Source organism: Macaca nemestrina, chromosome 10, assembly GCF_043159975.1.
Source record: "Macaca nemestrina isolate mMacNem1 chromosome 10, mMacNem.hap1, whole genome shotgun sequence".
Taxonomy (NCBI): Eukaryota; Metazoa; Chordata; class Mammalia; order Primates; family Cercopithecidae; genus Macaca; species Macaca nemestrina.
The window spans coordinates 139,392,447-139,419,925 of NC_092134.1; the positions used below are offsets into that span (position 1 = coordinate 139,392,447).

The 27,479-nt window shown below is 37.8% G+C and overlaps 2 protein-coding genes across 7 annotated transcripts in view; both read left to right on the forward strand.

Annotated features, from left to right (window-relative positions):
- Window positions 1-27,479, forward strand: part of LOC105484142 (poly(ADP-ribose) polymerase family member 11) — a 56,604-nt gene that overhangs the window by 18,215 nt on the left and 10,910 nt on the right. For 3 of the 4 annotated variants that reach the window (XM_011745478.3, XM_011745479.3, XM_011745482.3), the window contains 5 exons: window positions 15,345-15,473; window positions 16,350-16,470; window positions 19,122-19,197; window positions 22,838-22,910; window positions 22,991-23,121. In XM_011745478.3, the coding sequence (XP_011743780.1) occupies window positions 15,345-15,473; window positions 16,350-16,470; window positions 19,122-19,197; window positions 22,838-22,910; window positions 22,991-23,121 (530 nt within the window). The remainder of the gene's footprint in view (window positions 1-15,344; window positions 15,474-16,349; window positions 16,471-19,121; window positions 19,198-22,837; window positions 22,911-22,990; window positions 23,122-27,479) is intronic. The other variant, XM_011745483.3, reaches the window with a different exon arrangement.
- LOC105484140 (calcium release activated channel regulator 2A) overlaps window positions 23,009-27,479 on the forward strand; it is a 209,418-nt gene continuing 204,947 nt past the window's right edge. For all 3 annotated transcript variants that reach the window (XM_071072352.1, XM_071072351.1, XM_011745470.3), the window contains exon 1: window positions 23,009-23,121. The gene's annotated coding sequence lies outside the window, so the exon portion shown is untranslated. The remainder of the gene's footprint in view (window positions 23,122-27,479) is intronic.

The following is a 27,479-nucleotide window of genomic DNA, read 5'->3' on the forward strand; positions in this document are numbered from 1 at the left end:
GAGAGATGCACTGTTAGTCTGATGGGCTTCCCTTTGTGGGTAACCAGACCTTTCTCTCTGGCTGCCCTTAACATTTTTTCCTTCATTTCAACCTTGGTGAATCTGATAATTATGTATCTTGGGGTTGCTTGTCTCGAGGAATATCTTTGTGGTGTTCTCTGCATTTCCTGAATTTGAATGTTGGCCTGCCTTGCTAGGTTGGGGAAGTTCTCCTGGATAATATCCTGAAGAGTATTTTCCAGCTTGGTTCCATTATCCTCGTCACTTTCAGGTACACCAATCAAACGTAGATTTGGTCTTTTCACATAGTCCCACATTTTTTGGAGACTTTGTTCGTTTCTTTTTCCTCCAAACTTCTCTTCTCGCTTCATTTCCTTAATTTGATCTTCCGTCACTGATACCCTTTCTTCCACTTGATCAAATCGGCTACTGAAGCTTGTGCATGCGTCACATAGTTCTCATGCCATGGTTTTCAGCTCCATCAGGTCATTTAAGGTCTTCTCTACACTGTTTATTCTAGTTAGCCATTTGTATAATCTTTTTTCACGGTTTTTAGCTTCCTTGCGATGGGTTCAAACATCCTCCTTTAGCTCGGAGAAGTTTGTTATTACCGACCTTCTGAAGCCTATTTCTGTCAGCTCGTCAAAGTCATTCTCTGTCCAGCTTTTTTCCATTGCTGGTGAGGAGCTGCGATCCTTTGGAGGAGAAGAGGAGCTCTGGTTTTTAGAATTTTCAGCTTTTCTGCTCTGGTTTCTCTGCATCTTTGTGGTTTTATCTACCTTTGGTCTTTGATGCTGGTGACCTACAGATGGGGTTTTGGTGTGGATGTCCTTTTTGTTGACGTTGATGCTATTCCTTTCTCTTTGTTAGTTTTCCTTCTAACAGTCAGGTCCCTCAGCTGCAGGTCTGTTGGAGTTTGTTGTAGGTCCACTCCAGACCCTGTTTGCCTAGGTATTCCAGCGCAGGCTGCAGAGCAGCAAATATTGCAGAACAGCAAATATTGCTGCCTGATCCTTCCTCTTGGAAGCTTCGTCTCAGAGGGGCACCTGGCTGTATGAGGTGTAAATCGGCCTCTACTGGGAGGTGTCTCCCAGTTAGGCTACATGGGGGTCAGGGACCCACTTGAGGAGGCAGTCTGTCTGTTCTCAGAGCTCAAATACCATGCTGGGAGAACCACTGCTCTCTTCAGAGCTGTCAGACAGGGACATTTAAGTCTGCAGAAGTTTCTGCTGCCTTTTGTTCAGCTATTTCCTGCCTCCAGAGGTGGAGTCTAGAGAGGCAGGCAGGCCTTCTTGAACTGCGCTGGGCTCCACCCAGTTCAAGCTTCCCGGCCGCTTTGTTTACCTACTCAAGCCTCAGCAATGGCAGATGCCCTTCCCCCAGCCAGGCTGCTGCCTCACAGTTTGATCTCGGACTGCTGCGCTAGCAGTGTGCAAGGCTCCATGGGCGTGGGACCCGCTGAGCCAGGCGTGGGATATAATCTCCTGGTGTGCCGTTTGCTAAGACCATTGGAAAAGCGCAGTATTTGGGTAGCAGTGTCCTGATTTTACCGGTACAGTCTGTCACAGCTTCCCTTGGCTAGGAAAGGGAAATCCCTCAACCCTTGTGCTTCCTGGGTGAGGCGATGCCCTGCCCTGCTTTGGCTCACCCTCTGTGGGCTGTACCCACTGTCCAACCAGTCCCAGTGAGATGAACCAGGTACCTCAGTTGGAAATGCAGAAATTACCCATCTTCTGCATCAGTCACGCTGGGAGCTGCAGACCAGAGCTGTTCCTGTTTGGCCATTTTGGAATGGACCCCCCCCCCCCCCCGCACCAGTGCTGTATCTTTTCTTAAATTTCCATGGCATGCCCGTTGAATATTCAGTGTTCTTTTCAATTTTCAGTTCATCACGACCTTTCGTTATTTCATGATCAGCATACTATTAAGTGGCATGGATTCCCTGTGATTCTGGTGGACTACCCTTTCAATACTTGAGCAAGATTTCGTTTTTAGCTTTTTGCAGGAGTTTTCTATTTTTATTAACTTCTGTTCATTACTTTCAACATAGAACTTTTATAGTTGGTCCTTCTGTTTCTTCAGATCATATATATAGTGGTCATTTCAACACCATACTCTTCTGTAAGATTCAGACTTAACACTGCTGCCCAGTTGGTATAACAGCTTGACTTTCTGTTCTGTAGATAAATATAAATGCTTTCCTTTTTTTCTTATCATTATTATCCATAGTGGTATCTGCAGGCCTTTCTGACCTTGTCAATAGTATCTTTATACTGCAGACCAGAGAATAAGAAAAAAACACAGTAATGCACATAGATATTGGCCTTTTGTGGGGCATTGTGAGGAACCTGCCATTGGCACATCCAGCCTGCAGATATGCTGTCTAGCCTGCATGTATGGCACATCTACCCTTTGTGGACATGCTTACGTGGGGGAATCTGGACATGTGAGGAAAATATATATTACAGCTGAAGGGGCTTGGGAAAGTATTTTTTCCCTTGGATAAACTGTATATTAAACTCTTTCATTTTGACTGTGACCCATCACATGAGGTCAGGAGTAGAATTTTCTGCTCATGGCCTTATGTAAAGGCTCAAAAAGTTTCGAATTTTGAAGGATTTCTGATTTTAGATTTTTGGATTAGGGGTGTTCAACTGATATATATTATGCTATATATATTATGTCTATATGTGTTACCAACCCAACTATACATTTTTATCATTACTTTACATAATTGTATGTCTTTTAAGGAAGCTGATAGAAAAAGGGGAGAACAAGTGTGTAGCATCTACATATTTAATTTATTACATATACCTTCTTATTTACTGTGATTCTTCTTGTGGATTTGAGTTACCATATGGTGTTATTTCCTTCTCCAATATATCTTTGTTCCCACCTGCCTTCTTGGTGCTGCTATTGTATATTTAACAATTCTGTATATTATAGGCATAATTATACAATTAAATACATATTTAAAAAGTTGATACATAATAGACATACATATTTTCAGGACACATGATAATTTAATAAATTCACATAAAATTTACATATGAAATCAGGGTAATGTGATCTCTATCACCTTAAATACTTGTCTTCTTTATGCTAGAAACCATTCAAATTATTCCCTTCTAGCTATTTTGAAATGTACAATAGATTATTATAAACTACAGTCACCCTACTGATCTGTTGAACACTAGGTCTTATTACTTCTAGGTCTTATTTCTTATATCTAACTGTATATTTTTACCCATTAATCAACCTCTTTTAATCACTCTCTCCCCCTGCCCTTCCCAGCCTCTGGTAACCACCAATCTACTTTGTCTCTTCATGAGTTCCACTTATTTAGCTCCCACATATAAATGAGAACAGGTGATATTTGTCTTTCTGTGCTCGGCTTATTTTACTTAACATAATGAATTCTCATTCTATCCATGTTGCTGCCCATGTCATGACTCCATTCTTTTTTTACAGCTGGATAATCCATTGTGTATAAAAACCAGATTTTCTTTATCCATTTATCCATGGATGGATACTTAGGTTGATTCCCTGTGTTGGCTATTACGAATCATTCTGCAGTAAACATGGGAGTGCAGATATCTCTTCACTATATTGATTTTTTTTTTTCTTTTAGGTATATACTCAGTAGTGGCATTGCTGGATAATATGTTAGTTCTTTTTTTTTTTTTTTTTTTTTTCCTGAGGCATCTCCATAGTTTTCCATGGTGACTTCTTATTTACATTCCCACCAACAGTATACGAGGGTTCCATTTTCTCCACGTCCTTGCTAGCATTTGTTATTCTTTGTCTTCTTATAAAAGCTGTTTTAACTGAAGTGAGATGATGTCTCATTGTGGTTTTGGTTTGCATTTCTCTGAAAATTAGTGGTTTTGAACATTTTCTCATATACCTGTTGGCAATTTGTATGTCTTGTGAGAAATATCTATTCAGGTCTTTTGCCCGCTTTTAAATTGGATTATTTGTGGGGTTTTTTTTTTCTTTTGCTGTTGAATTATTTGAGCTCCTTATATATTCTTATTATTAATCAGTTGCCACATTGATAGTTTGCACATATTTTCTCCCATTCTGTGACTTGTTTCTTCACTTTGTTGATTGTTTCCTTTGTTGTGTAGACTCTTTTTAGTTTGATGTAATTCCAGTGATCCATTTTTGCTTTGGTTGCAGTGCTTTTGAGGTCTTACACAAAAAATCTTGCCCAGACCAATGTTCTGATTTCCCCAATGTTTTCTTTTAGTAGTTTCATAGTTTCAAATCTTAGATTTAAGTCTTTAAATTTGATTTGATTTTTTAATATGGCTAGAGATAGTGGTATAGTTTTATTTTTCTGCAAATTGGATAGTCTTTATCCAGTTTTTCCAGCACCATTTATTAAATAGACTGTTCCCATTCTATGTTCTTGGTGACTTTGTTGAAATGAGTTAGCTGTAAATGTGTGGATTTATATCTGGGTTCTCTATTCTGTTCCATTGGTCTATGTGTCTGTTTTTATGCAAGTATCATGCTGATTTCATTACTATAGCTTTGTAGTATATTTTGAAGTCGGGTAATGTGAGACTTCCAGCCTTATTTTTGCTCAAGATTGCTTTAGCTATTCAGGGTCTTTTGTGGTTCTATATAAATTTTAGGACTTTTTGTTTGTTTGTTTCTGTGAAGAATGTCATTGGTATTTTGATAGGGATTATGTTGAACCTGTAAATTGCTTTGGGCGGTATTGTCATTTTAACAATATTAATTGTTTCAATTCGTGAGCATGGAATGTCTTTCCATTTGTTATGTCTTTAATTTCTTTCATAAGCATTTTATAGTTTTTCCTGTAGAGATCTTTCATTTTAAATTGACTTCTATGTATTTTATATTATTTGTAGCTATTGTAAATTGAATTGCTTTTTTGATTTCTTTTTTAGATTGTTTGCTCTTGGCATATATAAATGCTGCTGATTTTTTGTATGTTGATTTTGTATCCTGCAATTTTACTGAATTTATCAGTTCTAACAAGTTTTTGATGGAGTTTTTAGGTTTCTTTAAGAATAGGATTATGTCTTCTGTCAACAAAGAAAATTTTACTTCTTTTTCTCCAATTTGGTTGCCATTTATTTCTCTTTCTTGCCTAACTCTTGCTAGGACTTCCAATATCGTGTTGAGTAACAGTAGTGAAACTGGACATCCTTGTCTTGTTCCAGATTTTAGAGGAAAGGCTTTTAATTTTTTCCCATTTAGTGTGATGTTAGCTGTGGGTTTGTCATCTGGCCTTAATAGATATGTTTCTTCTATATCCAGTTCGTTGAGGGTTTTTATTATAAGAAGATGTTGAATTTTATCAAATGCTTTTAAAGCATCTATTAAAATGATTATATGGTTTTTCTTCTTGGTTCTGTTGTGATCTGCCATGCTGATTGATTTGCGTATGTTGAACCATCCTTGCATCCTTGGGATGTGAATCCCACTTGATCATGGTGAATGATTTTTTTAATGTGTTGTTGAATTCAGTTTGCTCATATTTTATTGAGGATTTTTGCATCTATGTTCGTGGGTGATACTGGCCCATGGTTTTCTTTGTTGTGTCCCTATTGGGTTTTGATATAAGGATAATGCTGTCTCGTAGAATGAGTTTGAAGTATTTCTTCCTTTTCAGTGTTTTTGAAGAGTTTGAGTAGAATTGGCATTAGTTCTTTAAATGTTTGGTAGAATTCAGCAGTGAAGCCATCAGGTCCTGAGCTTTTCTTTGTTGGGAGACATAATTATAGCTTCAATCTTGTTACTTGTTATTGGTTTGTTTAGGTTTTAATTTTCTTTATTTTTCCTCTTTTTTCTCTTCTTCTCTTTTCTTTTTCTTTCTTCCTACATGATCTCTCCCTGTTGGCCAGGCTGGAGTGCAGTGGTGCAGTCATAGCTCACTGCAGCTTTAAATGCTGGAGCTCAAGTGATACTCCCACTCCCACCTCAGCCTCCCAGGTATTTGGGACCACAGGCACATGCCCAGCTAATTTTTAAATTTTGTGCAGAGACAGAGTTTTGCTATGTTGCCTAGGCTGGTCTTGAACTCCTGGCCACAAATGATCCTCCTACCTCAGCCTCCCAAAGTGCTGGGATTAAAGGCATGAGCCACTGCACCCAACCTGTTCAAGTTTTCTATTTCTTTCTTTCTTTTGTTTTTTGAGACGGAGTCTTGCTCTGTTGCCCAGGCTGGAGTGCAGTGGCACAGTCTTGGCTCACTGCAAGCTCTGCCTCCCGGGTTCATGCCATTTTCCTGACTCAGCCTCCCAAGTAGCTGGGACTACAGGTGCCTGCCACCACACCTGGCTAATTTGTTTTGTATTTTTAGTAGAGATGGGGTTTCACCGTGTTAGCCAGGATGCTCTCGATCTCCTGACCTTGTGATCCACCTACCTCGGCCTCCCAAAGTGCTGGGATTACAGGCGTGAGCTACTGCTCCCAGCCCAAATTTTCTATTTCTTTATGATTTAATCATAGTAGATTGAATATGTCCAGGAATTTTTCAGTTTCTTCTTGGTTTTCCAGTTTGTTGGCGTGTTGTTTATAATAGTCTGTAATAATTCTTTGTATTTATTCTGGTCTCATTTGTCACCGTTTTCATTTCTGATTTTATTTATTTGGATCTTCTCTTTTTTTTCTTAGTCTCGCTAAGACTAAGAATTGTCAATTTTTGTTTATGTTTTGAAAAATGTGGTTTTGCTTTTTAAGTCTCAATTTTTTTTTATGCTCTGGTATTTATTATTTCCTTCCTTCTGTTAATTTTGGATTTGGTTTATTTTTGCTTTTCTAGTTCTTTAAGGTGTGCATTGTTAGATTGTTGTTGTTTTCTTCTTTTTTTAAAGTGTACTTTTTTGATACAGATGTTTATTGCTATAAACTTCTCTTTTAGTACTGCTTTTATTGTATTCCATAGCTTTTGGTATTTTGTATCTCCACTTTCATTTGCTTTAAGAAATTTTAAATTTCCTTCCTAATTTCTTCATTGGCTAGTTGGTCATTTTGGAGCATGTTGTTTAATTTCCATGTTTTTGTATAGTTTCCAAAGTTCCTCCTTTCTTTGGTTTCTAGTTTCATTTCATTGTGGTCAGAAAAGATAATTGATATGATTTCTGCTTTTTTGTTGAGACTTTTTGTGACCTAAGATATGGCCTATTCTGAAGAATATTTCCTGTGTTGATGAAAAGAATGTGTATTCTGCAGCAATTGGGTGAAATGTTCTGTAAATGACAGGCCTATTTGATATAGTGTGTAATTTAAATCTGATGTGGTTTTTTGTTGTTGTTGCTGCTGATTTTCTGTCTGGAAGTCCCTTACTTTTTATTATTATTATTTTTTAAAGTTTATTGCTTTTGCTGTATTGCAGTCTGCCCCTCACTTTAAGTCTATTAATGTTTGTTTTATATGCTTAAGATCTCGGGTGTTGAGTGCATAGATACTTATTATGTCCACTTGCTTAGTTGACCCTATTGTCATTATTTATTGACCTTCTTTATCTCTTTATACAGGCCTTGTTCATAGTCTATTTTATCTCTTTATAAATATGGCTACTCTTTGCTCTTCTTTGTTTTCCAATTGCATGGAATATCTTTATCCCTTCACTTTCATCCTCATGTGTGTCTTTATAGGTGAGGTCGGTTTCTTGTAAGTATCATATATTTTGAATTTTTTTTTCCCCATTCAGCCACTCTGTGCTCTTTAATTCGAGAAGTGAATCTATTTGCATTTAGGGTTATTATTTATAAGGTCGTCCTTGCTAGTTCATTTTGTTGCTTATTTTCTGGTTGTTTCGTAACTGCTCTCTTCCTTTCTTATACATCTTCCTTTCTGGGTAAGTCATTTCCTTGGTTTTATGTTTTAACTCATTGCTTTTTATTTTTAGTGGGTCTGTTATAGGTTTTTGCATTATGGTTACCGCAAGACTTACGAAAACATCTTATAGATACAACAAGTTGTAGTATAGAGAGATTAGAGATTCTTCGTAATTTAGCTATTGAGTATCTTTTTTTACCCACTAGGCCTGCCTCCTTTTAAGCACTAGATGGTGCCTTACACTCAGGTTTTTCTTAGCTCCAGTAAATAATTAGAACACTGCCCATGCTGAGTGGGAGAGGTACCAAAGAGGTTATCCTGGCAGCGCGGGAAGGCTGACTTGGGCTTTGTGCCTGGGAAACCTGTGGAGTGAAGCTCCTACAATATGGTGTTGCTGAATAGCCACTCTGATTTGGTGTCTCCTTTGATTGAGTTACAGAGCAGTTTCCAGGGTTAGGGATTGTAGTTCTACTTAACTCCTTTGTCTCTGGCTGTTTTCAGGGAAAGTTCTCCCTTCAGGTACTCCCAGTGCTTCCTGTAGATTGAGGCAGGGACAGGTCTGTCAGGGAACCCAAGATGGTGGGAAAGCTGGTTGGCCACCTTAATCTCACTTTTTCCAATGTAGAAATCATGAGTCAGGGGCAAGTTTTCTGTATGCTTGATGCTGGGCTGATTTTGTGGTGAGGTATCATGGGTAAGAAAATCCAATTCCCTTACTGTCTGCTCAGAGTTTTTTCACTCCTCTGTGTCCCTGGGAACTGTCTTTCCCTACATAATATTTGCATTCTGGGGTATTGCTGGCGATGATCTTGGTGCTGTGTATTTGGTTTTGGTTTTCTGTGGGGGCAGGGAGTGAAGCCAGCTATCTTCTGTGCCGCCATCTTGGAACTGGCCGTTCATGCATTGGTTTATGTAGTTACTTTTAAATCAGTCAGGAGGTGAAAGGAGAAATCAGCAATTATACCTCTAAATTACTTACATAATTACCTTTACCAGCACTCTTTTGTTCTTTTTTATCCCCCATGGATTATTAGTACTGCCTAGTATCCTTTCAGCCTGATAAACTTCGTTATTTCTTGTAAAGCAGATTTGCTAGCAATGAATTCTCTCAGTTTTTGTAATTGTGGCAATATCTTTATTTCACCTTCATTTTTGAAAGATAGTTTTGCTGGTATAAGATTCTTGGTTGATAGGTGCTTTTTTTGTTTGTTTGTTTTTTACTTTATGTACTCGGAGAATGTTGTCTCCTAACCTTTGGCCTTTAGCGTTTCTGATGAGAAGTCAGCTGTTAATCTCATTAGGATTCTTTTATATGTGATCAGTTGTTTTTCTCTTCCTGATTTTAAGATTTTCTGTTTGTCTTTGACTTTCCAAATTTTGACTTTGATGTGTCTGCATTTGGATCTCTGTGTTTTTCCTTTTTGGAATGTACTTGAGCTTCTTGGATGTGATTTATGTCTATACACACACACACACACATACACACGTATAGATTGTGTGTGTATATATATACACATGTGTATATATATGTGTGTGTATATATATATATATAATTTACAAATTTGGATAGTTTTACTTTCTTTAAAGTTTTTCCTGTGCCTTTCTCTCTCTCCTCTGCTTCTGATACTCCAGTTATTTATATGTTGGTGCACTTAATGGTATCCTACATTTCTCTAATGCTCTGTTTATTTTCCTTTAATTTTTTTCTTTCCTTTCTTACATTTCATCTATTACATAATGTCTATTCATTTATGTTCAAATTTGCTGATACTTTCTTATTCACAGAGCTACCACTGAGCCTTTCTAGTGAGTTTTTCATTTTACTTACTATACTTTTCAACTCCAGAATTTCCATTTGGTTTTTTAAATTATTTCTCTCTTTATTGATATTATTTATTTGATGAGACATTGTCATCATAATTCCCTTAACCTGTTAAGCATAGTTTCATTTAGGTCTTTGAACATATTTGTATTGTATTAATTGCTTGGAAGTGTTTGTTTGCTCAGTCTACCACCTGTGCCCCATCTAGAGACAGCTTCTTTTGGTTTTCCATGGGTATCGCTCATATCTTTATGGAGTTTTTTTTTATGTCTCATATTTTTTTTGTTGAAAACTGGATATTTTATGTAACATAGCAACTCTGGATGCTGATCCCTATTGTGATTGTTTGGTTATTGGTTTATGTGTTTAGTGATACAGCTGAACAAATTCTGTAAAGTCCATTTTCCTCACAATGTGTAGCTTCTAATATCCCAGCTCAGATGTTTCCCCATTGTTCTTAATCTCTTAGCCGGACTACTTATGTGGCATTTCTGGATTGGCATAGACTGCCTACTGGTCACAGGTTGTGCTTACTTTCCTTTAGGTAGTTAGATTTTTACCCTTAAGTGTTAAATGTGTGTGTGGCTTGGTGGCTGCTATCATAGTTCAGGGAGTTTACTTTTTTTTTTTTTTTTTGTCCTACATTTAGCCAAGTACTAGTAGCTTGGAAGTTAGTTCCTGAGAGGACCCAACCTTCGGCATGTACACAGTATTCCAGACTTCCAGGGATGATAGTGCTGTTTCATTTAACCCTGGCTTCATAGGAATTGCCCGTGGGTCAGAGTAGCTTCTGTTAAGTTGTGTTTAACCAGAAGTTGTGGTTAAGACCCTTGTGCCAGTGAAGTTTCTACACTGTGTTGATGAGTATATGTATAGCTTAGAGAATGTTTTCAAGACTGCCCTATGTTCTGCCCTGATCATTCCTGGGTGGATATAGCCTAGTGTTTTTATAGTGCCTTTCTGACTCCTCTGTGATCTAAGAGGGCTCTTCTTCGCTGTCTCTGGTTCTCGGCGTTAAACTTCTGCCTGCTCTGCCGTTCTGCTTGTATTGGAACTCCTAGCCTTTCTTGTTTTTCATTAAGATTTCCACTGTTTTCTTTCTTTTTTGTTGAGATGGAGTGTCGCTCTTGTCGCCCAGGCTGGAGTGTAATTGCGTGATCTCAGCTCACTGAAACCTTTGCCTCCGGGGTTCAATCGGTCCTCTTGTCTCATCCTCCTGAGGAGCTGGAACTACAGGTGCACGCCGCCATGGTTAGCTAATTTTTTGTGTTTTTAGTAGAGATGGGGTTTCACCATGTTGGCCAGGCTGGTCTCAAGCTCCTGGCCTCAGGTGATCTACCCGTCTTGGCCTCCCAAAGTGCTGGGATTACAGGCATGAACTACCGTAGCGGCCCACTGTTTTTGATAATGCCCTTAGGCATGGGCTTCTCCTCTCTGTTCCAAATAAAGTCAGTTCTCTCAGGTGGAAATGTAGAGCTCTTTGTCCTTATGGCCTGTCTTTCCCCCTGAGCAAAATCTCCATGCCACTGTACCTGGGGCTGAAGGTGAGAGCCTTTTTTTCCCCAGAGTAACACTCCATTCTTAGAGTGGTCACTGGGGTGGTGGTAGCAGCCCTTGGGAGCAAGTTGGGGCAGTGGCAGTCAGGGCCCAGTATTCTCAGCCTGCTGTACCTGGAATAGAACTTCCACCTTTTGAATGGGGGCTGTGTAGGGGAAGAGAGACCGGTCCTCTGTGCCACCTCTCCAGAACAGAGCTTCTGCACCTCTGGGCTAAAGGAGAGGAGAAGCACCAGCAGCCTGTGCCTCCCAGAGTAAAACTAGCCACAGCCCGGGAGCCTGAGGGAGGGGGAGCCCTCTGCCTGTCTTTTGGCTACATGTACCGCAGGAAGAGCCTTCATAACAGACCTGGTAGGATGTGAGAAATGGTGCAGTTTGTAACTCAAATGCCACAGAGTCTAACTTGTTCTGAGATTTAGTAAATTTTCTTGAATGAATGTTTCTCCACTTTCTGTATGCCCTTAGTACAATTTCCGGAGACTTCAAATGTTTGTTTTTTAAAATAATTTTCAGCAGTTTTTAATTTTTAATTAATTAATTTTTGTGAGACAGGGTCCTGCTCTGTTGTCCAAGCTGGAGTGCAGTGGCATGATCTTAGCTCACTGCAGCCTCAAACTGCTAGGCAATCCTTCCATCTCAGCCTCTCAAGTGGCTGGGAGTGCAAGCATGCATCAGTGTGCCTGAATAATTTTTATTTTATTTTTTTGTAGAGATGGAGTCTCACTATGTTGTCAGGCTTGCCTCAAACTCCTGGTCTCATGTGAACCTCCCTTCTCAGCCTCACAAAGCCCTGGGATTACAGGTGTGAGCCACCATGCCCAGCCTACTAGTTTTTAAAATGTAGTTTTGCCAGTTCCACTGAGCTCCTTGTTCTGTCATTCTGGAAGTTCTCGTTCGTTTTTAAGCTTTTAAGATCAGGTTTGGGATCTTCTTTATATGTAGAGGCCAGGAAGTTATTATTACCAAATATGATTTCCTCAAGATACTATACTCATGCTAACAAAATAAATTATACTTTGTTGTAGTAAACTAAAATTTATGTCAGAAAACTTGAAACCAGTCTGGGAGGCAGCATTATTTTCCTTATATAGACCAGGATTTTGACTTTAAACTCATTTTCCACACAGCTTTTCAATTTGATGATCCAGACTGACTGTTCCCAGGCTCTGTAAATAAAGATTCTCTTTGTCACAGATAACATGAAGACAAGCTCTACCAGCATACCCATTGCCCTGGAAACTTTACAAAGTGCTTTACTGCTTTGTACTAGCTTTTTTTTTTCTTCCCAGTCTGCTTCTAATTACAAACAGGAAAATCAGACAGGATGTGGCCTTGTGACTGAACAAGTTCATTCATCTAACATCATTAAATACCTGCTTCATAATTGATAACTGGTGGATATTCTTTTTATTACCTATAAATGTGTCCTAGCCTAGAGCCATTCTTACTATGGTTGCGGTATTTTAAAGTTATTAATTTAAATTTGACTTAACTCTTTGAGCATAATTATGCAAAATAGTCATTTCTTTGTAGAGAAAACTTACTGTAGAAAATCGAAATGTTTAATCTTATAAAATGCATCTTTTGAAAGAAACCCAGAGCATCTGTGAAGCAAAGGAGAGGAGAAATAACTGTGCATGTGTGAAAGGAGGCAGTGGGGCTTGGTCACGTAGGGGAAGAACTGAGGTTCAGGAGGCCTTAGGTGTTTCTTTAATCTTCTCTGTACTGCTGGCTATGAATCTAGACTAAAAAATTGTATTATTCTCTGCTTTGTTTTTTTTCCTGACTTTAATTGGAAAATAATCACTTATCTGTCCTGCACATTGAATTGTGGAGGAAAAGAAATAGTGTAAATTGATAAGGAATTTTATAAGATTTGAAGTACTTTAGAATTGTTCAATACAATGGTATCTGTCTATAGTGCTGTCCTCTCTAAAACTGTGGCAAATACAAGATGGGGCTGTCCTAAGTCCCACCCGAAGTTATTTATAACAGAAAGCTCTGAAAGAATGTTGCTGAAACACTTTCATTTGTGACCTGGCCTAAAGCGAAGTGTTAGGTAAGGTGTTTTATAGCAGAGCACAAATGTATATGTACACTGTATAAAGGGAACTTTCCTATTTTCTATTCTCTTTTCTAATAGAGAAAAGATAAAACTCATGAGGCAAATATTTTTCTTAACTGTTAGCTCCAATCTCATTCTTCCAAATTTTTCTGGTTATTTTCAGAAGAGAAACTAAATTTAGGTCACATTTGCTTTCTTTCTCTCTTCTCACAGTTAAATGGCCAAATGAAATGAACATTAATTTGAAAAAGCAGTAGGAATTATGAATAGTTTACTGAACAGTTTGATCTTAAACTTTAAATCGTTGTCTTTATTATGTGGTTAAAATAGATAAGGTAAATAGTGGGTCCTAAACCAGAAGGCTTTGATCCTAGGGTGTTCTATTTTTCATTTCTTAGAAGCCAGTCGAATTTAAAACATGAAGAAAAAAATGGGAAATAATCATAAAGCATTGCTTGAGTTTCCAAACATATATAAAAAATAACAAACCCCCTTCATTGAGGTCAGGCACTGTACTTGGTACTTTACTGCATTGTCTCATTCATTTGTACCAACAACCCAATGAGGAAGGAGTCTATCATTTTTCATTTTGTGAAGAGCCAACTGTGGCCTAGACAAGGTAATAGAAACTTATTCCAGGTTACTACAGCTTCTAAAAATAGGATGGACATTTTAAATGATGGAATTAAAAGGCAAATACTTTCTAAATTGCCCAGTAGTACATATTCTTTGTAAAAAAAAAAAAAAATCAATGATACAGGAAATCAAATTTTTAACAAATCATCAATAACTCTATATGTTTTTATATGTGTATAATTATACACACACACAGAGTGAGAGAGATAGAACTCTGAAAGATACTCAGTGAAATTATAGCATTGGCTAACCCTAGAGAAGAAAGGTGAGAAGGTACCAGGAATGGAAGTGATGGTTAAAAAGTCTTTAGCTTTATTTTGAATGTTCTGATTTTTTGCAAGGAGAATATTTTTTATGTAGTAGTTGTATAAACTCAATAATTTAAAAACCCTTGAAGAATGAGGACAGGAAGCCAAATTCCAGATTGAGTTTAATTTTCTTTGACCAGCCTCTTTGTCTCCTTTCTAGAGACTTCTTCATTGCAATACCCAACCAAGAATGTTTAAAACTTTTCGAAGATAATGTGTATGTGAGTTAATTGGTATAGTTAAAATTATGAAATCATTGATAATGAAGTATAAGACAGTATATGACGGTGGCTAAGTGCATAGACCCTGAAACCAGGATGTTGGATTTGAATCTTGACTTCCTCATTGTATGACCTCTCTATGCCTTAGTTTCCTCATTTATAAATTTGGGGTACTGATAGTATCTGTCTCTAGGTTGTTGTGAGACCTAAATGCGTCATCATCTGTATAGTACTTAGAACAGTAGTTGGCACATAGTAAGTTATATAAAGTTTACTATTATTGCTATTTTATCCTGACACTTAGAAAAAATGGTGGTAGATTGTTATATATACATCCAGACTTTTTTCTATGTATGTGTGTAAACATTTACATATACTTAGACAGATACACACACACACATTCACAGGAGTAAGTTTATTTTTATTAAAATTGGATTATACTGTTTCTGTTTTCTTATAATCTTTTACAGTCAACACCATATAAATATCTTTCCATGCCATTAAATGAAATGACTGTTTAAAATAAAAATTAGATGCATTTGATCTTAACTAGTGTGACAGCATGGGTCCTTTTGACCACATACATGAACATAAGATAAAATTGAAATTGCTTGGGGCTATACTGAAAACCTGACGTGCTTGCTGATGTTGATATAGCTTACTTAAATGATTGAATAGACATTGGCCTATTCTACCTAAGGTGATTATTATTTGCCTAAGTTGTTAAGCAATGATGTCCAACATTTTAAATGTTTATCTTCAGAGCCAATATGCAAGATAGAAGGCTGTTTTTAAAGTGTCATGGGAGGAAAGACACTTGAATAACACTCTTTGTAAAGAAGTAAAATGATCTGTAAAAAGTGTACTTGTTATTAATAGAATTATTTCTTCCTCCACCTCTTTCTGGCTTTTCAGGAGATGTTTCACAAAGCAGAAGAATTCTTTTCTAAAACAACAAACAATGAAGTGGATGACATGGACACATCAGATACCCAGTGGGGCTGGTTTTACTTGGCAGAATGTGGGAAGTGGCACATGTTTCAGGTATCTTCTTTCCTTGAATTTAGCAGAAGTGTTTTCGATTCAGTTAGCATCACCTTGCTAATGTATGTAAAATGAGTATAAATATAGAACTTGAAGTTAAAACTTAAGGAAATAAAATCATTTAGCTAAAAAAAAGTTAGAAATTATTCTAGTCCTTTTCCTTTTCTTTTCCCCAAGTTTTCACACTCATTTATTTAGAAGAAACAATATGTGTTTACTGTGTGTACAGAGGACAAATGTGACTGAGAGTTGCATGGTGTCAGTACATCTGAGCAACTCCAAGTTTGGTTTGATGGACAAAGAAAGGGAAGAACAAATCCATATTAAACACTTCTGTAGGCCAGGTATTAAGTTAGGTGTTGCACATTTATTTTCTCCCTTATCCTCACAGTAATTTGGAAGCAGATGTTAACATTCTCTCTTACAGTCAAGGAAAGTAAAACTCAGAAAAGTTGACATAATTTGTCAAGGGTCACACAGCTAGTGAAACTGAGATTTGAATCCGTACTCAAAACCTGTAGTCTTTTTTTTTACTCTACTAAACTATAAAAGAAGATTCAATTTGAGCCACTTAGAAAGTATGATTATTGGAATAACCTGTAAAAGTTGTGATTATCTGGAAAAATAACTGTATTTCTACATATATCTAGTTATTGAAGGGGACTATAACCAGTTGTTTCTTCACTGGAGATCCTCAAACCATTTTCAATATGCTGACTTAGTTGTGATTCTCCCTGTGTGTTGGGAACTAGAGCAGGTGACTAGTAAGTTTCCCTTGTCCCTCCATTCCCTGTCTCTCTGACCGCAGCACCACCTCTGTGGCCAAGTCATTCATGTGAACCGCTGGTAACTGAACCTTTCTGGTTTGTCTTAAAGCCGGATACCAACAGTCAGTGTTCAGTTAGCAGTGAAGATATCGAAAAAAGCTTCAAAACAAACCCTTGTGGCTCCATTTCTTTTACTACTTCCAAATTCAGCTACAAGATAGACTTTGCAGGTATGTTTTTTTCCCTAATAGACGTGTGTTTTTAGTATATTGATATGGTAAAATCTAGAGCTCTGAAGGTCAGGATTAGTTGATATATTTGCAAACAGTGAAGTATATCTTTTTTGTTATATGCAAAAATACCTCTATAAAAATTCAAGTTTTAAAATCTTGAGCAACGTTACCTTTTATAAAAAGTGTGTTTATATGGTTGTGTATATTAATGTATGTGAAGATTGTCGTATATATTAAGTGCCTTTCACACTTCTAAGGAACACAAAACACTATATCAGTTGTTTTATTCATCATCCCATCGCTCTTTTGAAATAGGTAAGAACATTTTTACATTTTTTTTGAGACGTCTCGCTTTGTCACCCATGCTGGTGTGCAGTGGCGCGATCTCAGCTCATTGCAACCTCCGCCTCCCGGGTTCAAGCAAGTCTCTGCCTCAGCCTCCTGAGTAGCTGGGATTACAGACACCCGACCCCACATCCTGCTAACTTTTTTGTATTTTTAGTAGAGACAGTGTTTCATCATGTTGACCAGGCTGGTCTTGAACTCCTGACCTCCTGATCCACCCACCTCACCTCCCAAAGTGCTGGGATTACAGGCGTGAGCCACCTTGCTTGGCCAGAACTTTTTTACTTTAAGGATCAAACAGATGTCAAGTGAGAAAGTCATAGGTAGTTGGCAGTAGTTTCAAGAACAGGTTTTAGCTGAATGACCTTTCTCTTGATGTCTTTGTCAGAAAACGATTTCTTTAATGGACATTGCCTTCTGTCATTTTCGTATTTATTTGGCTCTTCCACAGATTAGCCAGATAATCTGGAAATCAGTCCCACTTTGGATTTCATCTGTGATATATGGGCATGTTTTGGGGTGTCCCATGAAAAACCTGATGAACTGAGCTCCTCAAGTTTCAAGCTGTTAGTTTCAGCTATTTATTGCTTAGAGGCAAACATGACCTGGATGGGAGGCTTTCTTAATAAAAGAACATTTTGTTTGCTACACAGCTTAGTCCTTTAGCTGCTCTCTGTCAATTCCTGTGAGTAGTGTCTTTATGACAGTGTTTGTAGTGTATTGTGGCTGGGTAGGGTGGGGAGACATTAGGAAATCCCCTGGGATGAGCCAAGGCCCAGAAACAGTGAAGGGGATTTGTCCAGTAAGTGATTGATGGAACCAAATATGTAATAATTGTTATCCCACCAAAGTTGTTTGTCTTGTTTTTTTTTTTTTTTTTTTTTTTTTTTTAATTATCAAGAGTTAAAAACCATGAGATCCTTACTTGTGACAAGCCGTAATTTTTTAATGCCATTAGGCAAATAAGGAGGATTTAAGAGGCCCTGACATTTGTCCCTCTGCTGCAGTCGAGGCAGAAGGTGTCTGGTGGGCATTTTTAGTCATGTGTACAGGTATTTTTGAGGGAGAACTGAAACCAAATGACATGCACAGACAGCAGACCTCATGTAGAGCATGAAATGTATCAAAGCATTTGGTAGATAATTTAGCAAGCCACGTGTTTCTGAAAGAATATTTGTTAGTATACTACACTTTTTGGAAACTTGCTCTCAGAAAATAGAGTTTATTAAAAATATTATTAAGGAACAGGAGTTACATATACTAATAACTTGAGTTCCCCAACCCTCTATGTAATGATCCTGTTTCAAAGGCTTGGGTATTAGCATTTCACATGTACTCTGCAGATTTCAGCTCCAACCATTCTGCCCCTAGCCAACTCAGGTTTTCTCCATAAAAATGGTAAAAAGTAAACTCAAAATGAGATGGTCCAAGAAGGTGGCATCACAGGTCTTGCTCCACATGCTGAGATGATCTTGCTTTTTCCCTGAACAGTGGTAAATCCAGTATGTGTAGAGTAACACGGAAAGGACAGAACACACTTTATACTAGCCTTGGTCTGGGTGGGTAAACCTAATCATTTTGAAATGGAATGATGTCATTTAGATGAGGTAAACTGGCTAGAATCTTACATTAAGAATCACTACTTAACTTTGAGGAATGAAGAAATGGACCTGGTAAATATTGCCATGACTGAGGCATGGATGAAAGAAGAAAAGGATACCTTTAAGTAATTAGTCTCTTATCACTAGAATCTTTTTATGTAAGTTTGTACTGGGTCTAGCCAGGTTTTCTATTTTTTAGGTTTAGTTATATAATTAAGGAGAAATCAGGAAATGTAGAAATTTTTGAAATTCTGTGAGTTGTACAAGTTTTATAATCATTTCCAAAATTTTTAGAGATGGAAGTACATTTTTCTACTTAATAAACCAACCACATTTAATACTGTAATTTCTCTCTTTCTAGTACTCTTAGCTTTCCTAAGTTTAGAACTCTCCTAGTTTAGTGTCTGTTTAACCTAAATGTGATACAGAAGGGGAATAGACCGTGCATACTGAGCAGTGGATGAAATTAGCATCTTTATGTATGAGCTTAGATCAAGCAATGAAGCTGTGCTTCCTTGAATAGCACCTTCACAACATGATCCATAGCGCTATGGTAAAGTACCCATAATATACTATGCTGGCCAGCTCCTCCCAAAGCTCCTTGATTCCTGATCATCACGTAGCGTGGCTATTAATCTTCATGACACTTTATACTACAGTGTGTTTTTTATGACTTATCTAATATCTTGTCTTTGTATACAGAAATGAAGCAAATGAATCTCACCACTGGAAAGCAGCGCTTAATAAAAAGAGCCCCCTTTTCTATCAGTGCTTTCAGGTATGGTAAAGAGAATAGGGGTGGAAAGAGTGGGGTTTTTTTTTCTTACTATTGGACAGAAAAACAAATAGACTGAAAATATTTTGGTAGGCCATTTAATAATATTGATCTTTTAATCAAATTTTGGGCCGGGCGTGGTAGCTCATGCCTGCAATCCCAGCACTTTGGGAGGCCAAGGTGGGTGGATCATGAGGTCAGGAGATTGAGACCATCCTGGCTAACATGGGGAAATCCCGTGTCTACTAAAAATATGAAAACATTAGCCAGGCATGGTGGCAGGCACCTGTAGTCCCAGCTACTCGGGAGGCTGAGGCAGGAGAATGGTGTGAACCCGGGAGGCGGAGCTTGCAGTGAACCGAGATTGCACCACTGCACTCCAGCCTGGGCGGCAGAGCGAGACTCCATCTAAAAAAAAAAAAAAAAATTAATTAAAATAAATAAATAAATGTCAAATCTCTCATTTGTTGACAAAATAGCAACATTATTATTTACTCTAAGTGCTTCCTTTCATGTTATCCTTTTCCTTTCTTCTTGTATATTTACATTTTTTAATTCTTTAGAACAGTTTACATGGTAGTTACAAAATGCCTTGTGGTCTCTGCTCTGAACTCATAAAATAACTCACTGAGGTAAGTTTAAATTGTTAACTTGGAAATACTCTCTCAGAGACATATAATTATTGGGGCTGTAAGAACCAGGTAATTGTTCACTTTGTTTCCACCTCCGTTGATCTCCGTTGGTCAACTCCTAGAAGTAATTTCAAATTTGTAGCGACTAAGGGAGACCTAAGGAAGGTGGTAGAACAGTGGACAACAGTATTGCTTTCTGTTCCCTGGAACTTGGTTACAAATTTTCTTTTTTGCTTGCTCTGGCCATAAGAAGTCTGAAAAAGGATGTATAAATGTCAGAAGACAATAAATATTTATTATTCATGTGAATGGACTTGAAGGAAAAAATCTTAAAGCATGTCTCCTATTTTCTAAAATGACTCTTCAAGCATGTATTGAAATTCTTTTTGTTCAAATAATTTAAAATGAAACTGAAAAAAAGGTAGCGTGTTAATTAAAAGAAATATTGTAAGTTTCTGTCAGTTTGTTTCTCGACTTTTGTTTTTATTTTAGCATTTATTTTGGTTTTATTTTAGCATCATGATTTAAAAGTTATTCCAAGTACTTATGTAATGAATGCTTTTGTACTTCTGTGGAATATAGAGAATAGTATTTCCTTACTAGCTACGTCATACCCACATTTTTTAGTACAAATAATAAAAGAATTACTTATCTTCAGAAAGTATTTAATCTGGGAGAAAAATGAAAAATGAGACATAATAATGGAAGATGTTATTGTAATTGTCCATTGTATCTGCTGTGCTTTGGTGGAGGCAAGAAGCACTGTGATGGGATCAAACACTTGGTTGTTTTGTCACAGACTGTACAAAGTGTAGAACAAAGACAAGGAGAGAATTAAGCAGAATAGAGGACAATAAGCAAGATAATAATAAAAGGAGAGGACTATTTAGGTAAGATACAGTAGGGTGTTGAAGGTCAGTAGGTGCTGATATGGAAATATTTATTTACTGTGGGACTCCATTGAGCATTTATTACATGCAAGGTAAGTAATACATGCTTCCTATTGGCAAGGAGTTATTTAAGGCTGTTGACTACATAAAAACTAAAAACATTCTTTTGGTCATAGCTAAAAGATACTTTAGGCCAAGTATGTTTTAGGCATTTTTTTTCTCACAAGAAATTGGGAAAATATTTTTATTCATTCTTGTAGTTGAAGGGGTATTCTCCATATTATATGAAGTACTTTTAGGACTCTCTAAATAGGAGATCAACATGGGCAAATAATTTGAACAGTTCATACAACCTCACTCATAATAAGAGAAAAACAAATTAATACCAGACTGATTTTTACTATGAAATTGACTAAAATTCAAAAGTTTGATCACACACCTTTTTGGAGTGGTTGCGGGAAAATAGGCAATTTCTGTATTTCTGGTGAGAATGTCAGTAGGTACGTTCAAAGACAGCATTTGGTTGGTATCTGTTAAAATTATTAAAAAATGCATTCTTTGACTCAGAAATTCTATTTCAAATATATTATTTTACAGATAGACAAGTGGACATGTAACATGGCAGATGAACAAATGTGTTCCTGCAGCATTTTTTTTTTTTTTTTTTTTTTGAGATGGAGTCTCACTCTGTTGCCCAGGCTAGAGTGCAGTGGTGCCATCTCGGCTCACTGCAACCTCCGCCTCCCGGGTTCAAGTGATTCTCCTGTCTCAGCCTCCCAAGTAGCTGAGATTACAGCCACACACCACCATGCCCAGCTACTTTTTTGTATTTTAGTAGAGACGGGGTTTCACTGTGTTGCCCAGGCTAGTCTCGAACCCGTAAGCTCAGGCAATCCATCTGCCTTGGCCTCCCAAAATGTTGGGATTACAGGCGTGAGCCACTGCACCCGGCCAGCATTCTTAATACAGTAGCAAAAAGTTGGAGACAAGCTAAATATTATTATGGTATGTCCATATGGTGGAATTCTGTGCATCTGTAAAATAGAATGCATTCATTCATTCATCTAGTACTTATTGAGTGTGTACTATGTACCAGGCTCTGTTGTAAGCACTAGGAATAATGATACTCTCTATGTACTGTTACAGAAAGATCTCTAAGAATCTATGAAGTAAAAAACAAAAACACAGGTGCAATAAATGTATGCTTTATGCTACCATCTGTGTGAGCAAAAAGCTTGGCTTACATTAACCTAAAGAAGCTCTGGAAGAATACCCGAGACTAAAATAATAATTACCAGGAGATGGGGCAAAAAGTGAGACTTGGACGTAGCAGGGACTGTAGCGGGAGGAAAACTTCTCACAGTATATTTCTTTATACATACTAATTTTTAAACCACATATTTGATTTTTTTCATTAAAATAAGTTTGAAAAAAGTAAACTAAAGATCAGTTTGAAATTTATTAATTTCTTCAGTAACATCCAATCACTGGAGGCGATTGGTGTGTCATTTTCAGCCTTTTGCTGTTAAATCCCTCAACATCACTGTGTTTTTCTGTATTCACATCCGGTGGCTTGAACATGTTTGATAGTTTTTAAGATTTGCTGACTGACTGTGCTAATAATAATAACCCTTAAAGTTAGTGGGCTGTTGGAGAGAATAGTGGGCAATTAACAGAGAAAGGTTTAGATTTGAGCTAGATCTTGGAGAACATTGAATGAATGGTTGAGGAGTTTTGATTTTATTCAATAGGCAATATAAGCACGAGTTTCAGCCTTTAGTTTTCATCAGGAGCTTGATTTTATTTTTAATTTCTTTGCCTAAAATCTTCACATTTTAAAGAAATTTTGGAAATTTCAAAAAAAGACAACTAAGCAACCGGTTTGAAATTTTTATGATATATAGGGTTGTATATTTTCCATCGAAAGTTCACTATTCAACATCTAAAAAGTAGCACACATAGACATTCAATAATTTTTGAATAAAGAAACCAAAGGCTATATTTAATTGCATGTGTCACAATACCCTGAAAATGAAAATTAAGCTTTGAAGAAAAGGCTAAATTCTTGACAGTAATTATAATCAGCTTCTGATATTTTGTTTTGTCTTTTGCTGTTTTAAGTTACATCTGTGAAAACGAGGCCATCCCTATGCCACCACACTGGGAGAATGTGAATACTCAAGTACCATATCAGGTAAGAGCAGAATTGACTGAATATACCATGAAAAAAACTGGAAAGGACCGCAATAAATCTCTGCAAATTTATTTTTCCAGCTTATTCCTCTGCACAATCAAACACATGAATATAATGAAGTTGCTAATCTCTTTGGGAAAACGATGGATCGCAACCGAATTAAAAGAATTCAGAGAATTCAAAACCTAGATTTGTGGGAATTCTTTTGCAGGTGAGATGATTTCTAATCTGAACCTTCTCCTTACCGCTAAGTCTTTTATGGTTAAAACATAAATATTGAATTGTGTTAATTTTCAGTGGTGTAGACATGCTGCTTTTCTCTTGCCATATTTTGACCTGGTCTCAGGGCTCTTCTTCAGCATTCTCAGGGAGTGAAAGAGTTGGTCTGTAAACTTTGCTTGTAACATTGCAATGTGAGAAGCTCCTTCCTTTCAAGGTTTAGAACTATGCATCTTGGCTGAAATCAGCATTACAGAGGAGTGTCGGAGCTGTTTAGCTTTGTTGATAGGACTTCCTTGGCTCAGCTTTTTATTAGAAGTCTCTGCAAACACTGTTTTGTTTTTAACAGTCATACGATCTTGCCAGTAGTCTTTTGCCTGTTTTATTTTAAAGAACACTTTAAAACATACCTTCAAATTTCTTGCTTAGCCTAAAGTTTACTTTGTAGATTTAAAATCTCAATTCCTTACTAGATTTAAGTTGGAAATGACCCATTGGGTGACTCAGTGTTCACTTAACGGAAAATAAAGTCTGTTACAGAAAACTTAAAGCTATTAAAGGTATTATCCAAATTAGCCTCTTCTGCTGTATTTTTTTATGACATGTAAAAAATTAAAGTAAGTGGTTCTCTGAAATATTTTCAGTTAACATTTGTGGATGAGATTTGATTTCTAATAATTTTAAGTATATAAGCTGACTTTTAACTTTTTATTCAGAGAAATTGCAAATGAACACAAAAGTAGAATCTAATATAATGAACTTCATGTATCATCCTGATTCAACATCTATCAAGATTTACCGCACATAAACTGTCTCCTTTTTTGTTATTATTGTTGTTGCTAAAGTATTTGAAAGCAAATCCCAGACCATAACTCATTTCATTTCTATATACCTGAGAATTAGGCTGATTTTGTTTGGTAATGATACATAGAATTCTTTCTTGGTTCTGACTGACTAGTTAATATGGCCTGCGTACATTTCCGGTTTTATTCTCATAATAGTTTATGGTAAATAAGGGGCTTTCAGCTTGTGTTCTTTATAGTCTCGGGTCTATTGGCCAAACCAGCTTTTATTTCTGACAATAACTGAGGTTAACTGGGTTTATAAAGTTTAATTTAGTTCTTGTTTAGATGATTCTTTTATAGAGGAAGACAGAAGCCTCTGCCTCCTTTGACTTTGTTCTCTCAGTGAATAAAGTAAGTTTTTCTAAAATAGTCTGATGAAAATTTAATTCATTATTCTTCATCAGCCCTCTGAATTGGAGATCAAATTGGTCTCCTTCATAACTTGAGTCCCCAATTAAATCATAGTGGTAAAAATGTACCAGTAATTCCCCAGAACATTTTGTACTAAGAATTTCACTGGAAACAGTTTTACTCTGGTGATGCCTTTCATGGTTTTATGTAATGTCAGCCTGTAGAAATCTGTGATGGTAAGTGAACCTGCCACCTGCCACGGCAGTACAAAATGCTGAGTCTCATTATAATGGCAGCCTGTCATTTTGACATCATCCTGAAGAACTAAAATAACTTGGTCTGTCTCACTGTCACGTAACCTATGACTCACCATGTAGGTAGTCAGGCCCACACGAGTCCATCCGGCAATAGTTTTCACATTGCCTAGGCCTGTCTTACTTCCCCCACCTCTTCTAACAACAGTGTCTTAGTACCTACTTTATGACAAGCACTGTTCTGGGCACTTGGGATAAAACGGTACAGAGAACCATAGCTTGGCGAGCCAGACCATGGTAACACAGAAATGTGGGGGTCAGCTCAGGGCATCATGGCAGCACAGAGGGAGGGGTCCGTCCATCTTTGCCAACAAAAGTAGGGGATGTGGAGTGGAGTGGGGAGAATTAGGGAGCCCCAGACACCAGTTGATAGGAGAAGGGCATCTCGGGCATTGGGGCAGTAAGAGCCCAAGTCTGGATATAAGAGGGAGCACAGAAAATTGAAACAGCTTCAGATTGAACAGAAATTAGGTAGAATGGTATCAAGAGGCAGAGCCTGCAGGAGTTTGTAGTAGCACCGCTGGGGTGGTTGTGTGATCGTCTTTAGTAGCCTTAGTTGAGTTGGATCGAACCAGAGTGGAAGTCAGAGAGTTAGCAGGGGCTAGACCATGTGGGGCCCTATAAGCTAAACTAAGAGGTTTGGATTTTTTCCTGGGACAGTAGAATGCCATTGTAGAACTTTAAGCAAGAGAGTGATGCATCTGATTTGCATTTTAGAAAAATAATTAGGCTGTGCAGTGGAGAAGGGGTTTAAAGCAGTGGTTCTCAACTGGGAGTGATTTTACCTGCTGGGGGACATTTGGTAATGACTGGCGTAATTTTTGATTGTTAATGTGGCAGGGTGGGGGTGCTACTGGCATCTGCTGGATAGAAGCCAGGATGCTAAACATCCTACAGTGCATGACACAACAAAGACGAAGCCTTCCACAACAAAGAAGTGTCAAACACAAAATCTCCGTAATTTAAAGGGATCACAGTTCGAAGCAGAGAGACCAATTTAGGAAATTGTTTCAGTAATTAGACTGAGACACGTTGGGTTGCCTGACCCAAAGTGGTATCTGCTCTGTTGGAGCAAAGAAGACAGTTTTGAGGTATTAAGGTTATAGAATGATAGGGCTTGGTGCCTCACTTACTGTTTGCGATGGGGTGAATAAGGGAGATGAGAAGGATAACTCCCAAGATTTTGGCTTGTTTGTGTTACTTGACTAAGGGAGTATCAGTAAGAACAACTTTAGGGATGATGGAAAGGGAGTAGTAGTCGATATACGGCAGTTGACATGTGGGTCAGGAGTTCAGAAGAGTGGTATAGACTAGAGACAGAGGTTTTGGAGTTGTTAGAAAATGTGGGGTAATAGAAGCTATAGGAATGAAGAAGATGACTAGGGAGCATATGTACATTAAGAAAAGAAGAGGGCCAAGGATGTGGGGTAATAGAAGCTACAGGAATGAAGAAGATGCCTAGGGAGCATATGTACATTAAGAAAAGAAGAGGGCCAAGGATGTGGGGTAATAGAAGCTACAGGAATGAAGAAGATGACTAGGGAGCATATGTACGTTAAGAAAAGAAGAGGGCCAAGGATGTGGGGTAAAAGAAGCTACAGGAATGAAGAAGATGACTAGGGAGCATGTGTACGTTAAGAAAAGAAGAGGGCCAAGGATGTGGGGTAAAAGAAGCTACAGGAATGAAGAAGATGACTAGGGAGCATATGTACGTTAAGTAAAGAAGAGGACCAAGGATGTGGGGTAATAGAAGCTACCGGAATGAAGAAGATGACTGGGGAGCATGTGTACGTTAAGAAAAGAAGAGGGCCAAGGGTCCAAGTCTGAAAGGGATGCACAGAGGAAGAGAGAACCCAGGGAGGGAACTGACAACCACAGAAAGTGGGAGAAACCAATAGACGATGTATTCACAGAAGCTGGAGGGAGACTGTGGTTTACACAGGTAGGTGCCATCTGTGTGATTACATACTGAAAAGATGCTAAGTAGGATAAATCTGAAAAGTTCCTTTCCATTTTTCAATAAGGCGGCCATTGGTAACCTAGAGGAAAGCAATGTTGGTAGACGTCCTAGTGTGTATACAGCAAATGTTGACAGCTTTTTCAAGAAGTTTGGCAGTGAGGAGGGTGAGAGATATGAGAAGACAGATAATGTGGGGTTATTGTTATGTTTTTGAAATTTAATCATGGGAGAGAACTGAACATTGTAATTGGAAAGGACCGATGGAGAAGGAAAATTTTAAAGACTCTTAGAGAAAGAGTAGAAGGGCAGTTGATGGATTCCAGCTCCTAAGGAGTGTGATGAGATGAAATTCTGAGAACATATGTCAGAAAGGAGATAGAGAAGCGTGGTCCAGTTATGTTTACAGATAAGTCCAGGTAGGGGATGAAAAGAGGAGTTAGGTTAAGGAGTTCCTTCCTGATACCTTCCATTTCTTTTGTGAGGGAAGAAGGGAGGTCACCTACGGAGAATAAAGTGTTCGGGAGGTGTTGATAAGAGGAAAAGGAAAGGGGAAAGAGGAGATTTGAAATGGCCACTGTGGATAATGGGGTAGAACGAGCTATCTTGGGAGCCATAGGATTTCTGTCAGCATTGAGGGCTTAGCTAAAGTATGTGAATTTATGGGGCAACCCATGTTGTGTAATGTACTTCAGAGTACAAATGGAAGGGCAGGTAGTGGAGATGGTTGGGTTGATCCACAGCTGGGAAGCATAAGGCAGCAAGGACATAAGAGCATCTTATTAATAATGTGAATTTAGATCAGAGATTCTCAAACCTAGTTGCAGGTCAGAATCGCCAGTGGAATTTGCTAGCAAGTAGAGACTTCTGTCACCCGTCACAG